General features: G+C 38.9%; 1 protein-coding gene across 5 annotated transcripts in view; it reads right to left on the bottom strand.

Moving 5' to 3' along the window:
- Positions 1 to 3,567: 3,567 nt before the first annotated feature.
- DHRSX (dehydrogenase/reductase X-linked) overlaps positions 3,568 to 15,671 on the bottom strand; it is a 189,269-nt gene continuing 177,165 nt past the window's right edge. For all 5 annotated transcript variants that reach the window (XM_085551156.1, XM_085551161.1, XM_085551176.1 and 2 more), the window contains one exon: positions 3,568 to 4,030. In XM_085551156.1, coding sequence (XP_085407282.1) covers positions 3,833 to 4,030 — 198 coding nt within the window. In that variant the 3' untranslated portion in view covers positions 3,568 to 3,832. The remainder of the gene's footprint in view (positions 4,031 to 15,671) is intronic.

Raw genomic sequence — 15,671 nt, 5'->3', positions numbered from 1 at the left:
CTCCTAAGAGACTGAGGGTACTTTGTCAACACATTATTTAGTTCCTATGCAGGTTCACTCTTTAGATAACATTGTGTAAATAGCATCAGTACAGGTTAGGGGCTGAGTTGCTAGAGAGGAGTTCTGCAGAGAGGAATCTGAGTGTCTGGTGGGCAGCAGGATGGCCATGAGCCAGCAGTGTGCCCTTGTAGCCCAGAAGGTAAGTGGTATCCCAGGGTGCATTGAAAAGCACAAGGCCAGCAGGTGGAGGAAAGTGATCTTCTCTGTCCCTGCCTGGTGAGGCTACATCTGGATTTTTGAATTAAACATTATTTTGGGTGAGTATAGATATAGAAATAGCCATTTTAAAAGTGTGAGCAATGGGCCACCTTCATACAGGTAGAAATAAGTGTTCTCGATTTGGACCTGCAGGAAATCTATGTATGACTCCTATGTGACTGACCTAGTTTGCGAAGAAGCCTACCTGGCCTCCTTTCCTTTTAATGAAAAGAGATATCCTTTCATTATCTTCAGTTATCAGATCCATGTGTTTCATTATGTAATTACTCTCAAAGAGAGATGATCTGTTCTCCTTTTGTAAGGTTAGTTTGTCTAACTTCAATTTACAATTATTGCAGCCTGATTTACCTTTCTTTGCAAGACTGAAAAGTTCTCAGGTTGGGCTTTGTTTGTGTGTTTGTTGTATATATGTGTGAATCTCCTGTAAGGACACAAGCCATCTCTAAGCTGTATCTTCTGTGAAGTAAAAAACAGGCTTCTTCAGTCTTCAGAAATTCCATGTTCTTGAAATGTGAAATGTCAAGGAGTTCTTAGCATTGCTGTATGAAGAGGTAAAATCACTGTCTTATTTCTATGTGGTACATACATATATGTGTTTATCTCTAAATAGATATGCAAAGGATTAAGTTGGATTTTTCCAGCTGTCACAGGGGACAACTCACAGTGACATGCAAGACCTTATAACAATACTGGATTTTGCTCAAGACAAGCTCATATGCCTACATGATGACACAAAGTAGAAAAAGTTCACCACTTTTAGTTCCTAAGATAATGCTTTTACAATTAGCTCAATTATAAATTCATGGTGTTGCACTGTTCTAGAAATCTCTGATTTTAGGACATGGTTTTCCCTCTTTCAGGCACAATCTGTATTTCTGGTTCACAGAAATATTGTTTTCAATAATGTTAAAAGAGAGTTCATGGGACTGAGACCACTAACAAAGTGGTTTAGACTACACTGAAAGAATGGCTAACTCCCTTTAGCATTTGCTATTTTACCATTCCTTATGCTACTCTGTTCTTCACAGAGGGGTGCTGGCACAGGCTGCCCAGAGGCTGTGGATGCTCTGTCCCTGGAGGTGTTCACGACCAGGTTGGATGAGGCCCTGGGCAGCCTGGTCTAGTACCAGATCTGGAAGTTGGTGGTCCTGCCTGTGGTAGTGGTGTTGGAACTTCATGATCCTTGGGGTGCCTTCCAACCCAAGCTATTTTATGATTCTTTGAAACTGGTTGTTTAAATACTGTGTAACCCTGATAGTGTTAATCTTGAAGGTACTTTGGTTCTATCTAGTTTGAGTAATCCTAGACATCCTTCTAGCAGCAGTGATGCTCTGTGGGAATGCTATGGCAACATGAAAATGTTGGCTGTCTAGCAGGCTTAGTGCATCCTGTGCACGATCCGTGAATAAACAGAGGATTTTAGTTCCCAGGGTGTAAGTCTGGCACATTTCACAAACACTACATTCAGTTACCAAAAAAAGTCAGTCAGTCATACGGAGAAAGTGCTATAGTGAGCGAGTGATAAACTTCCTGCTGCTAACCCACGTATATACTAACTCCAAGTAGACAGAAATAACTCATGCATTACTTAATTCAGAGGGGAAATATGCTCTCCTTCAGATTTTTTATTATTTTCATTCTTGTATGCTTTTTGTTGTTCATATTATTTTTTGTCTTGGCATCTCCTTGCTATTCCATGGGCATGTCAGTATTATTTCTTCCTGTCAGACGTGATTTCACTCTGAACAAAAGACTGGAGAAATGGTCAGTGAAGCACCAGGTTTGAGCTAAAAAACCCGAAGGGGATATTATTCTGGGGTTCAGTGCATAGAAACTCATTCATGTTGTTCACAGTCTGATGCAAATGAAAGCACAACAGTATTTTTGCGTTTAGTTCTGTCATGCAGTGATTTTCAGTACTTCAGATCTTTACATCCACCTATTGCTTTCCATCATTGTGTGTATCTTAAAAAAGGAAATGTGATGGAATTTACAGGATTGTGCTGCTTTTCCAGACAATACCTAATATTAATGACACGGGGAAAGGCCAGCAAGAGCTCAGGTTCCCCAGTCACAGAGCCCACGTTTGGATAGTTTCTTCTGATGAGAAGTTTGAAAGCAAATTCTAAACTTGACAGGAAGTTATTCCAATTCTTTATCACCTTCACTGTTTAAAATGTTGAACTATTGTCAGTCCAGTTCTGTCTTTTAGTTATTTGAGCTTGTAGGATCTCAAATTATTTTGTCACATTTCAGTTTTGTTCCTCGCTTCTTATACGTGAACATCTTTCTTGAATGGCACACACAGGTAGAACTGACTTCACTGTACAAAACCAGTGATATCTGAGTTGACCTTGACCACTCCACCACTCACAAATGAAATTTAGGGTTTATCAAAGATAGCTCCATAAAAATTATCAGTTCCACACTCAGTAACAGTTAAAAAAAAAAAAAAAAAAAAAAAGCCAATTATCTGTTAGGAATTCTTAGGAGAGAGATGCATAATTAAATGAAAAATATCCTGTCGCTTCTGTGTAAGTAATTCAAGTGAGTAAGCATGGACTACTTTTCAATATGGAAAAGCAACAACTTAAAGAGGATACGTTGAAAGCCTCAGACTCCAAAACTCTTAGCAACATAGACCAAATGGACAGCATCGTTTGATGCCTTTTCCAAATCACCAACTTCAGTCCTGAAACTCAGATGAACCAGGTTTAAAATTACCCAAGGAAGTGACTCTTCATCTAATAAGGGGTAGATGAGTGAACCTCCTTGCTAAAGAAAAGGCAGGAAACAAGTTTACTTAGGCTCAGGAGAAATCTGTGCACACTGCAGAGACAACAAGCTAACTGCACCCTCTGCCACAATTAATGCCATCATTTTGACATTTGATCCCTTCCTCATTCCTCAGGTTCTCATTTAAACCCTCACATCAGAAAACATTTAAATTCTATACCGTGTCTTAAGACCGTATGATTTTACATTTTCTTTTTGTTGTTCTTTTCATATTCACTTAAAACCTCCGGATAAAATTTGACATATAAAACTAATGTTATGATAGAAACAGTATAATTACAATGAATGCTGAATTAGGCTGAACTGACATTCAGTATAAAGAGTCTTAAAGATTAATGAAGCTTAAGGAAAGAAGCTGCAACTTTTAAAACTGATTATGAAAGAGTAAACTGTGTGTACAAAGGTGGCTTAAGTTCAACATGTCATAGATACAGGGTGCTCACCATGGAAAGCATTCTCTTGTTGAACAAAAACTGAAAACTCAACTCTGCACAAGGTTAAAGATTGTATTTTAATCACGGACTGAAACATCATGATTTACAAAACTGATGGTTAGATTTAAAACCAACCACGTACATCTTTCTGTGGGAATATTCCCCCCACACCCTAGCAGACTAGGGGTTTGAGTGAAGAACAGAGCTGTTCATGTTTGCCTTTAGGACTGAACGGTGATTTCCAGGATGATGACTGATACGGCAAGAATTCACCTTAGATGCTTGCCAATGCATTTCATATACCCAGCTGGAAGTGGTTTCTTCTAGGGAGCTCTGCTGGATTCATCAGAAATCCCAGCCATCTTGCAGCTTTCTGTCCAGAGCCTTCTCTGCAGCTCCTCATCATATGCTACGTCAGCTGATTTTGTCCTTTCCTCATTGTAAAGGTAGCAGCCGCCAACTCCTTCCATTTCAGGTGATACTGCTGCATAGATGGTTGTAGAGGCTCCTTCTTCTGGAGTCTGCAGAATAAACAACAAGGAACAAATTCAGGAGAGGAACAATAAAAGACTTTAGTTTTGCCACAGGATCTTACCAGTGACAATTAGTTTCCCTTGTTTTTCAACATAACCTCAAGCTGGTAATGATGAGAATGCCGCCTATCAAACCAGCAGAGTACCGGTCCTTTTTTACAACAGCACTATTTTGTGATAGCTTAAAGCCACAGAACAGATGACAAACTCTGATACACTTTTTTCACGACCTAGTCAGATGCAGCACACAAAATCACTGAGTTTTCACAGTTAGAGCTAATAAACCCAAAAGCAAACAGATATTAAAATCAAACTACTCATTCTTTGCGAGGATGAAAAGGCCTGTACTCTGCCTTAAGAAGATGAATGCTGTGCTGTATTGCAACAATATGACATGAGCAAAGTATGGTAAAAACCACAACAGCAGTTTAAACTTTGGCAGTTGAATCCAAGCAGGCAGGTAAACCAAGGAATTACATTTTACACATAGCATAATTATCAGAGTTCTGCAGAGTCATAAAGTAAAATAGCGAAAGATTTATGATGTCTGATATAGCATGAGTATTAAATGAACATTAACAAACGAATAGCTGAGAGTGATAACCCCTTTCATCCCAAGGATATGTAAAACATTCTCTCCCATTTTGTGTTCAGAAGGATGATACAGCTTATCACTGAATTGCTTTCAATGGCATTTATTTTCCTTCACTGGGGGACATATTTACAACACATTTGATATGTTTTGTCTTTATAAGTCATACAGTTATGATCAGTGTCTGTTAGATACAAGGTGTTATTTTACAATCCTTGTGATATCATTCTGTGAGTCATTAGTAGTACCAATGCTGTTCATTGCTTTGTCTGCTGCACCTGACAGGATGTCTTCACATGAAGAACTCGCTTGATGAATGAGACAGTATTGAATAGGTTACTCAGTGACTAATTAAAAAAAAAAAAACAAAAAACCAACAAGAGATCATTCGAAGCTTTTTGTGACAAAGTTCAGATAATGTTAAAAGGGAACAACCCATCTGTTTTCTCACTACACACTAAATACGGCAGTTTTTCACTAATGATTAGTTGATATGATGCATCTGGCATTTGGCCTCATTTATAGTTAAATCAGAGCCATGCCAACCAGACTAAGGCAAGGTAAGGGGCATCCTCCCTGGATGCCACTGGGGCACAGTACCCGCAGTACCCCTGAGGAAAACAAGTTCCCTGCATGAACAGAAGTACATCATTACCCAAAATGTGAACTGCTGAAGAAGCTGCTAACTCTGCTGAGGCACTTCCATGCCCAGAGCCACACTTTGTTCCAATACACATGCCGCACAGGTTACATGCCCACCCCATGTCCAAAGGTAATTAAGTTGAAGGAAAAACTACTAATGCCAATAGTCTGCTAAGAAACAGAAAACAGGGAAGGATCATACATCCCTTCAGTGGCCATATAACAGACAATTTAGTTTCTATTATCAATTATCACATCAACAGAGCATCTCCCATTTTCAGTACCATCAAATGAAATAAAATATTGAATCATTCTATGATTTTTTGATCATCTATCCAGAGGACTGAAGTATTTTGTTTAAGACTGCTATACTGTGAAATACCATCTAGGGAAACTGAACATTTACAAAGTGCTTCTTTATCTCAGTTTAGTACTCTGTCGCTACTACTTCACCCTTCTTTATTATACGGAAGATAGTGTTATTCAGGTTATTTAAACAACATATAGTTATATGCACTCATACGTCTTTGTAGGGTTAGGATGATTCTAAAAAGTGGCTTCCTGTTGACAAAAACATACAGTGGCTACTATCATAATCAGTTATGGTGAGATATAAAATATCTTAATACTTTGAAGAAGCAAAGGAGGTTCTTCGAGAATGAAAAGCAAATAAGCATTCTCAATTTATTTTATCTATTGTAGATGACAGAAAAAAAGACAACCAAAAGTTTTTAACGTTCTGCTGTGCTTTAATTAAAAATCTAGTGACACAGATAAACCATTATTTCTTGCAATGGTTCACTGGACATTATGCTCCTGACTTCAACAGCTCTTCAGCACAAACAAGTATAAATGTCAATGTCAATGACTTGCAAATCTTAATGACAGCAGCTCATAACCAAAATGCTTTAAAAAAATTGTGAATGTCTGTGGGCGGAATTCTGTTATTATGGCCTTATAAGCAGAGTGACATCTATATGTATCTTCTCATAGTGTCAGAAATACAATGTGACCTTGCTAATTCAATGGAAAGGGTCTCACAGGTTATTCAAGACATACAAAGATTTTCATTTTCTTTATATGTCAGGTAAGTTCCCCACCAAAAGGTTAAATAAAGATTATACATTGATTGAAAATCAGTTGTTGCTTTTGTTCATGCAGCTGCAGTAGATATTTACCAAACTGTTTCATACTGCAAATTCTTTCTTGTTCTTCAATATAAAGAAAATACAGAGAAGTCTCAGATAATGCTGGGTCCCCAGCACAAGAAAGGCATAGAGCTCTTGGTATGTGTCCAGAGAAGGGCCATGAAGATGATAAGAGGGCTGGAGTAGGCTGAGGGACTCAGGCTAGTTCAGTTTGGAGAAGAGAAAGATTCAAGTAAACCTAATTGCTGCCTTCCAGTACTTAAAGGTATCTTATAAACACGACAGAGACCAACTTTTTACGTGGGGAGACAGTGATGGGACAAGGGGGATTGCTTTTAAACTAAAAGAGGGAGACTTAGATTGGATATTAGGAGAAAATCTTTCATACAGAAGGCGGTGAGGTGCTGGCACAGCTGCCCAGAGGAGCTGTGGTGCCTCATCAATTAACTGAAATTAATACACATTTCATATAGGATCGGTAACATCTTGTTCATGAGTTGGATGGACTTGTCTTAGGACAAGAGGGATTTATATAGATTACATAATGCTTCTTCAGTCTTAAGTTACCAATTTGTGTTAAGCTTTTTTTTTCTTTTCTTTTTTAATATTGCTTTTTTGTTTTTAAACTATCATATTATTACTACCCAAACAACTGCAATTAATATGTTTGTCATATCTAAGTAGAACTGGTTTACGCTTAACATTTTTCTGAATGAAATTCTGCACCCGCGATTCCTTTTGTTTGTTACAGTATTGATAAAGTTTATTATTTCATATCATTTTGCACTGAGCTATTTTTTTAAGCAAAACATATTCTATATACATTGTTGAGGCATTGATTATGCCCAAAGGAGATGCTGTTTTAAAGAAGCCTTCTTACATCATTATTTTGTTCAAGTATTCATCAGTGGTAAGAGAAAATGATCAACACAGAATAATTCCTTTTCATTATCAGATGGAATGTTCTGTTCTGTGCAAAACTGGGATATATACCAAAAAGATGTTTTGTTTGTTTGTTTGTTTTTCTTACAAGACTTGACAGTTAACAAATTTTTAAGTGCCACATAATCTTGTCAATACTAGGTGCTAGTGCTCACAAAATGTGTTAGCTGACAATGGTCAGCCGTGTCATCACAAAATATCACATCCACTTCATTTGCCTACAACAGCACAACAGCTTAACTCTTTGGAAATCATGTGTCTGCATCAGTTATATATGATGGAAGTACATTATCCCAGTACTTATCCCGTTCTGCCCACATTTGGATTTGCAGCTCAGAGTTCTGGGTAGACTGTACTACTACAAATCTTCAGGCTGCACAGTATGTCCAATGGAAACCACAGGAAATTTGATGGGAAACAAAGCTAATAAGCTCCTATGATTCCCTTGCTGGTAATAATTTCCAGGTAATAATTTTAGTGTCTACAGGCAACTAATGAGAGCCTTGCTACATGTCTTAAATGCAATGATGAAGAATTTAAATGGATTACATTCATATACTTTAAATTATATTGACTGTTATGAGTTGGCTGTGTGATTAAAAAAGCTGGAGGGATACAGAACTTTGTGTCAGATGGGTAGGACTATTATAGTGGAATAGCTTTACCTACTGTACCTTCATCCTGGTCAATCATTTGATAGTACTTAGTTCATATTTCATGACTTCAGGATGCTGCCATTGTGAGAGATGGGAGACTAAAGGGATGAGCAAAGAGAATGGAAAGCGAGAAGCAGCTGCCAAATTGACTGACATTGCCATTGCATTTTGAGGTAAAGGAATGACGAGCCAAACAGGCAGATGTGCACCCAGGATTGTCTGGCATGCTGGCAAATGACATAATGCACAGATAAAACATGCTAAAACAACTTTATTCATAGATTCTGCGCTACAGTGAAAAACTGGTGGAAAATCCCTCAGCAGCAGTACTAAATAGGGTGGTGAGAAGACATCCACAATGGTTTCATAATGGTTGTGATACCTCATGTGCTCACACTGATTACATCATTCAGTTTTCTGTTAACATAGAAAATGTGCTCGTGGGCTAATGAGCTAAAGGGACATTTCAGTGCTTTTGCAGACAGCTTCAAGCTGTTTGGTTTGTGGCCTCTCTTTTCTAAACAGGTAAGCTCTCATCAGACCATTCCTGGCTCAGGTAACAAGAAGAAATGTTTCCAGATAGCAATGTGTTTCCAGGCTCCAGGTATGAAGTCACTGCAAGCACTAAATAAGTCACTAAATAAGCCTGAATACTTGGTTATTTTTCCAATGTTCCTTTACTTTTCTCGAAGTTGCTTTTTCTGGTAATGTTTTTGCAAACATCGGTATTTTGCTGATTTGCCTCTGTGTTGAAAAGCTGAAAATACACCTCACCAGATGGATCACCTGGGATCATGGAAAAGTACCACCAATGCAAATAATGGGGCTTACCAACAGGAAGGAGAACATGAAATTACTGTTACTTGGTTTAGAAGAGTATTTACCTCCTTGCTGTTAATGGTGTGGTGAGATCCAGTCATCCTTAATGTATCATCTGACTCTCAAGAATTAAGGCAAAGCACGACATGGAATAGTTAGAAAACGTTCAAAAATGGGAAAGCTGGGATAATGATCCCATGAATATTAAAGCAGAAAAAAAACCCACACCAAACAAGCAAACAAAAAAACCCAAACCAAAACAACAACAAAAATTGTGAAAAACAAATTACTTGCGTTCCAGTTAACACTGATTACCAGGATCTATGAACTAGCCAGTCAGTGCAAGAACAGGTTACTTAAGGATGCAAGACTCGGGGGTGAAATAACAGAAGTTGCTCTAATGTTGCAGGGTATGGACTAAGCACTCTCGACACTTCCCGTAACTCCACCAGTGTCTAAACCTCCCAAAGCAATTGCTGCTTTGGAAATTCAAGCTAAAACTAATCAGCTAAAAAGCATAAGCTGAAACATGGAGTAATGAAAACAAAGAGTAGAATGGAAACCATTACAAAGGTGAAAGGTTTTAGCAATATTTGGTAAATAATGTGTAGCATCTGGATGTAAGTCCTGATAACACCCGTGGCCAGGATCAACTGTCAGATCTCCAGGAGGTCAGTGCCACCAATGGTCTGCAGCACAGCTTTTTGAGAGCTCTCTGCTATCACTAAATGTCCTGGTTGCCATCTGTGTTCTGTTTCTCTTCCTATTCTTTCCCACATAGCTCACTATTATTTCATTTCTATCTGATTTCTGCCTTGATTATAGACCCGAAAGAGATAAAGATGTTTTATTAAATGTACTGCTCTCCCTGGAGAGTCAGTCTGCACCATCAAATTAATTTCTCCCCAGCCCATAACTTGCAAATTCATGCCATAATAAAACTTTTTAGATTTTATCTTTAAAAAAGAGAGCAACTACAAACAGAAATGGCAAGGGTAACGTAAAGCCTTCTGCCTGTCAGCGCTGTGGGTATATAGAAATCATTTGAAAACATGGATATTAATATATAAAAGAAGGTGAAACACTGATGAATTAAGAACACAAAGCAGTTTTCAAACAAACAAACGAAAAATCAAAATGCTGAAGGAAAGCAGCTTTTATAATATAAATAATTCATACCTTTTCTGGGAAAGAGAGCAGCTTTGCCCTGCGCACCCTGATATGAGCTGCTATAAAGAAAAGAAGCAAAGATACCTGGCAGATAGACACAAGAGAATCAAATCCTGAATCTCTCATTCCCTTTCTATTGAACCCAGTTTTCTTGGAAAGACATTTCCAAAAAATCCAGATACACTGAGAGACTCATTAGGCCCTTCACTTTTTCTCATCAGGCCCAAGGTAGGTGGCTGAGGGGCCTGGAGATAAAGTAGCACATGGAAGAAAGAAACCCTCTTGGCTGGACTGGGATCACAGTGCTGAGGTCAGCCTTTGCCTTGGTGGCCCAAGAAGCAGGCAGGGATGCAGGCTTGAATGCCTGATTTCCAGTGAATCTTTTGATGGTGTCATCGGTGGAAGGTTTCACTTTGTTTTTGTGTCAGGGCAATGCTTTCCGAGAAATCTGCTTTGCTGGAAAACTGCCAAGCAGCTCTGCTCTCAAGCCCTGCGATGGCTCTTCTGTCAGACTCAAAACACGAGCAAAGGTTTACTGAGGACAACGGCAGCTACAGCTCCGAGCTCGCCTCTTCCAATGCAGCTGCTTCAGACTGAGCAGGACCTCGCGTGTCACCTCAAGTAGCATCAGATGCTTATGCTATCAGGCAGCCGAACAAAGTCCCTTTTGGCTGGCTGGCTTTCTGGGCCCTATTGAAAGAAATCTACGCTGGCTGCAAATATCAGCTTCAACACTGAATTCAATTGCAGATGCCTATATGAACAAAAATAAATGCAGATGTCTTAATTTCAAATGGAATCTCTCTAACCTGAAACACTGCCCTAGTGATTTGAGTGAGCGTTTTTTGGTTCACACTTTGCATTTTCTATGCCTCTGGAATGAAGGACCAGAAGAACAGTGTTTCATTTTAAGCAGTTTTCAAACAAGAAGCAAGAACTCAACTTTACATAACTGCAGGGAGTTGAAATTTCAGGTCAAAGTCATTAATCATAACTGAATCCTTTGTTCATTTTGTCAAGTGCACTGAGGAAGCTTACTTCGCCTGCATGTTGATTTCTAAGCTCACTGTGCAGCAGACAGCAAGGTCTTCAAAGTCAGAAATGAGATACCGCTGCAGCCACTCACGTTACATTACACTTGTTACTTTCCTGAGCTCAGTAATAGCAAGGAAAGTTTGACAAATAGGACTCTGTTGCCCCAGGCACTGTATGAACATCCAGCAGAGACATCCACTTGCTGGAAGAACATTTGGTCTAGGAAAGAAGGCAGGCGACAGCAGGAGGAAAAAGGCAGGAGAGTTCACAAAATGCTGAAGATGCTTCTGGGAGTGTGGCACTCCATCTGGAAAGCAAGTGATGCCCAGGAATCACCTACTGTTGAGGATGCGCTTAAATCACTCTGAATTATCCTGGGTACCTTTACATAATCTGACATTTCCTGCAATATCTCTATGAACAGACAGCCAGAGTGTTGTATTGGTCAGAAGAAATCTTAATCTAGACTGGATACAGTTTCTTTGTTTACCACCAGTTCTATGGCCACAATTACAGTATCATGTGAGCAATTCAATGTAATCTTCTTCATTCCTAGATGCAGACTGATCTATCATCAAGTAAGAATGCTTAATTACAACTTAGTATTCACGCTAGAAAAAAAGCTAAGGAACCATCTTGTTATTTTTATTAGCTATGCAAGGCTATAGCTCTTCTGGGTTTTGAACTATTATTATCTGAGAAATATGAATTAGAATGTAAGACTGCTCCTCCCTCCAATAACGCTCTTACAGAAGTAACCTCTTTGATAGGTAGTGGCTGGAACATCTGCCTCATTTAATAACATACATCCAATTTCTTTTAGTTGGAAACACAATTTAAATATGAATCAAGATGTAAATACATCAAAATTAAAGAGGACTTACAACAACAAACAACCATGAAGGCTGTAGAGCTTTCATTCACTCATGCATTGTCTCATATCATTACATGGGTCATCTTCAGTTTGCTGAATTCTTACATGATGCCAGCTTTTGGGGAACAACATAGAAAAGCAGGCAGAAGTGTTTGCTTTCATTTGAGATGGAGGCTGCCTTTTTTTAAGCAGGTGTAGGCAGTGGAAGACACAGCAATGCTTCAGATGCTGAAGATCATGGTCCTGGGTGCATATACTTTTGGACAACTTATTTTCCTACCAAAAGGCTAATGCAAAGTGGAAAACAAAGGCTCCCCAGAGAGGTGGTTGAGTTACCATCCCAGGATGTGTTTAAAAACCATTTGGATGTGGTGCTCAGGGTTAGGGTAGTATGGTTAGGTTGCGGTTGGACTCAATGGTCTTAAGGTCTTTTCCAACCTGAGCAATTCTATGATTCTTTGATTATATACATGGCTACTTCTGACAAGTAAGCCCCTACCTTTATCTTTAATCTTTTACTTTCTGTTTAATGTTCGATGAGTCACTTTGCCCTTCTATGAAAATGGAAGCTGACACTTTTATCACCGACTTTACAAGATTTTTAATCAGGATTGTTATTTTTTTTTTACTGCTTATGAGCACTCTGGACAGAGGTGGATGGAACTCCTAAATCTTTACAAGAACCACAACACAGAAATTCTTTACAAGCTATGATGAGATCAAAAAAGACGGTACAGAGCACAGATGAAATGAGATAAACCCAAATTAAACAGACTAATATCTGTTTGTTTCACAGGTTCTGGTAGAGAACAGAAAGGGAAGAAACATAAACTGGAAGACAAATAGGGGCGGTGAGGAGGAAAGGGATTTTCTTCTGCAAATGGATATTTCCTGTGATTCCCATTGCTGTCAACTTCAGCTTTTAATCTGGAACAATACACTGAAAAAATATAAAAAAATCTAATCAAGGGAGTTATTTGTTACAAAGATTGAAAACAGGGAGAGTTGATTTATCTTCTACAGAAATGTTACAATATAAATGAGAGTGGCTCAGATTTTCTTTCTGACACAAACAGTAAATAGAATCAGTAAATAATTACAGATTATACATCCTCCATTTTGATGAAAAATATGTATCCAATAAGTTCACGATATTCCTGTTTAAGTAATAAAATCCTTTAAAAAATGACAGTTCTCTTCATTTTAATTGCACTCATCTTTCACCTGATAGCAGCTTGTAAGATAAAGAATTACTCATCACATAAACAAAACTAGCACTTCTCATTTTCTATCAGAACAGAAGGCATGAAATCACAAATATATTCCGAGGCCATACAATTATGGATATGTCTAAATAGCTCATCCTCCTTTCAGTTACCCAAGAGAAGTTCTAAATTTAAAGGCGAAAACTATATTCAGTTGCAAATCAACATAACATAAAGCTTACTAACCCACCAGAGTCAACCTGCTTTCAACAAATTAAAAGGCAAAACTAAAAAGGAAGACTGAATTAGATTATTTAAATCAAGCCTCTTGGTATGTGTGACTGAAGGTGGGTTTAAGCTCTGCAGCCTAAGTGGCTTTGTTTAAATCAGTCCACCCTGAGGCTCCTTATTGTGCACTAAGGAACCTACCAATGGTTAGAAATGTGAAGTGCCCCCAAAAAATGCGTATAACTTCAGACAGGCAAACAGTGCCATCGATTTCAATGAGATTAGTCATGTTTCTAAAATTATGTCAAACCAGATTTGAAGCATCTCATCTTTTACTGAAGAGCTTATTATAAATGGAAAAAAACACACAAATTCTCATCTACCCAAATGCTTCCTAAGGTCTGAAATGGAATCGGAAAGTTTCCATCTTGAACACAGTTCCTTCTGAGCTTGAATCCATCAAATTTAATCAGCTAAACAATCTGAAAGAAGGGAAGATTGCCTCTTGTATCATAGAGGGAGATGTTAGCCTTGGGAGCCTTTGTATAAATTTACGAATTAGAAAAAAAAGAGAAAAAAGAAAGCAGTTCTTGTTAATGTAATAGATAAAGGAAAGCAAGGAAGTGGGATGTCTTGAAGATTGCTTATTACTAATAGGTAGGAAGACTCAGACTTTTACTATCCACTAAAGTTGTTCATTTTAATGTCCAGATTTATTTCTAAGATGTTTGCTGAATCATCATTAAAGTAGAACATGGAGCCTTTACTTTATGAAAAGCATCTCCACAGCAAGATCAGTACAGGATTCACAAATGGTCCTTCCCATGTCCCTGCTTCTTTTGCTGATGAAGAACACCACAGAAGTGTAATGGCAATATACAGGTGATATGGTTTACTCTAGTCCTGTGTGAGGATTGAACCTCACATTACAGGAGGGATTGGTTCAGGCTCTGAAAATGAGATTCAGAGCCATTGGTCAAATCCTATGAGCCAAAGGAGGACAATGAAAAACAGGAAAGGGAAAAAAATAGTAGAATCCCTTCCATACATGAAGTCTTTCCCCAGCCTGCTATTAAAAAAAAAAATAACAATGAAATCAATAAAAAATATTGAGGGGTAAGAATCTCAAAAATGCCCCAAATATTCCTGAAAACCTTTGCATTTATATTATTTTTTAATAGCTCCATCTCTGGCAGAGAGCTTCTGCTTGGGGTTTTGGTACTGGACTGACTATGGGCAGAGGCAGCTCATGACCTGAGATACTGTACATAATAACCCAGGGACTTTTATGTTTGTGGAATTATCAGTAGTCAGAGTGACGTGATGAGAATTAACCTTTTCGTTTTATTAAGAGCTCCAGGAGAGTTTCTAATGTGCTTTTATTCATAAGTCTTGCTAGGACATTAGAGCAGTTGTTTAGAGTGGGAAACAAATACCGCCAGGTTCTCTGGTTCAGAAAATACACACTACAGACTCATCTGATGTTGGAGTAATTTGCTTTGTTTAGGGAGCTCATACTGAATTCTTTGGTAACACTTTTGCTGCACGTGCATGTTTGCCTTTCAGTTCCAATCAAAGAGCCATCCCTGCCCGTGCTTGGTGATGCCCTGCAAAAGGCAATGTTGCAGATTATGAAACTTGTGTTCTGGGAAAATTTCCAGTGGAATTAATGCAGTAAACCTGCTGTTTACTCACTGCTTTTAACTCCCTGAAATAAAGGCTGAGGTCTGAGCAGAGGCTTGGCTGCCAGTGCAGACTGTCAGAGCTGGGCAGCCCTGCCCCAGCCCTCTTGCACTTCCCGCGGCTTGCTTAAAATTCTGCTCTTCCCCTGCAAGTCTGCACAGCTCTGAAGCTGCCTACTATTATTAAATATGTGCTCTGCTGCGGAATTGAGCTGCTCCAGCTGAGACTAGGGCTCTGCTTCCCAGGTGGTATGCAAAACACATCTGCAAACTAATCTCCCACCTATTTCTCCGCTTGCCCTTCCACCATGCCCTGCAACAGCCTGGCCACTCCAGCCGCAGCATGTTGCTTCACAAGGCAGTAGGGCTGGTGGCAGGTGTGGGGACCACCAAAACCTGCCAGCATCCCTCTGAGTATTGCTGCCCTTCCCAAGATGCGAGCTGCCCAGCCTGCCTTGCTCTTCAAGCTGATGGTGGGCTGCAGTGACTGCTCAGTCCCTGAGCTTGGTAACAGAGCCGCAATGAAGGAGCAAGAGTTTTCCAGGCAGCAATCATGCTTTTTTATATAAAAATAATCTCAACAGTTAAAAATAACCTAAACACTTGGTCTTTAGCAATTGTACAAACTCTTTAGTG

The sequence above is a fragment of the Coturnix japonica genome, chromosome 1, assembly GCF_054131305.1.
Source record: "Coturnix japonica strain WE chromosome 1, WE-NBRP24, whole genome shotgun sequence".
NCBI classification, from domain to species: domain Eukaryota; kingdom Metazoa; phylum Chordata; class Aves; order Galliformes; family Phasianidae; genus Coturnix; species Coturnix japonica.
Note: the sequence above shows the minus strand (reverse complement) of the source record. Positions and strands in the feature narration are given on the sequence as shown.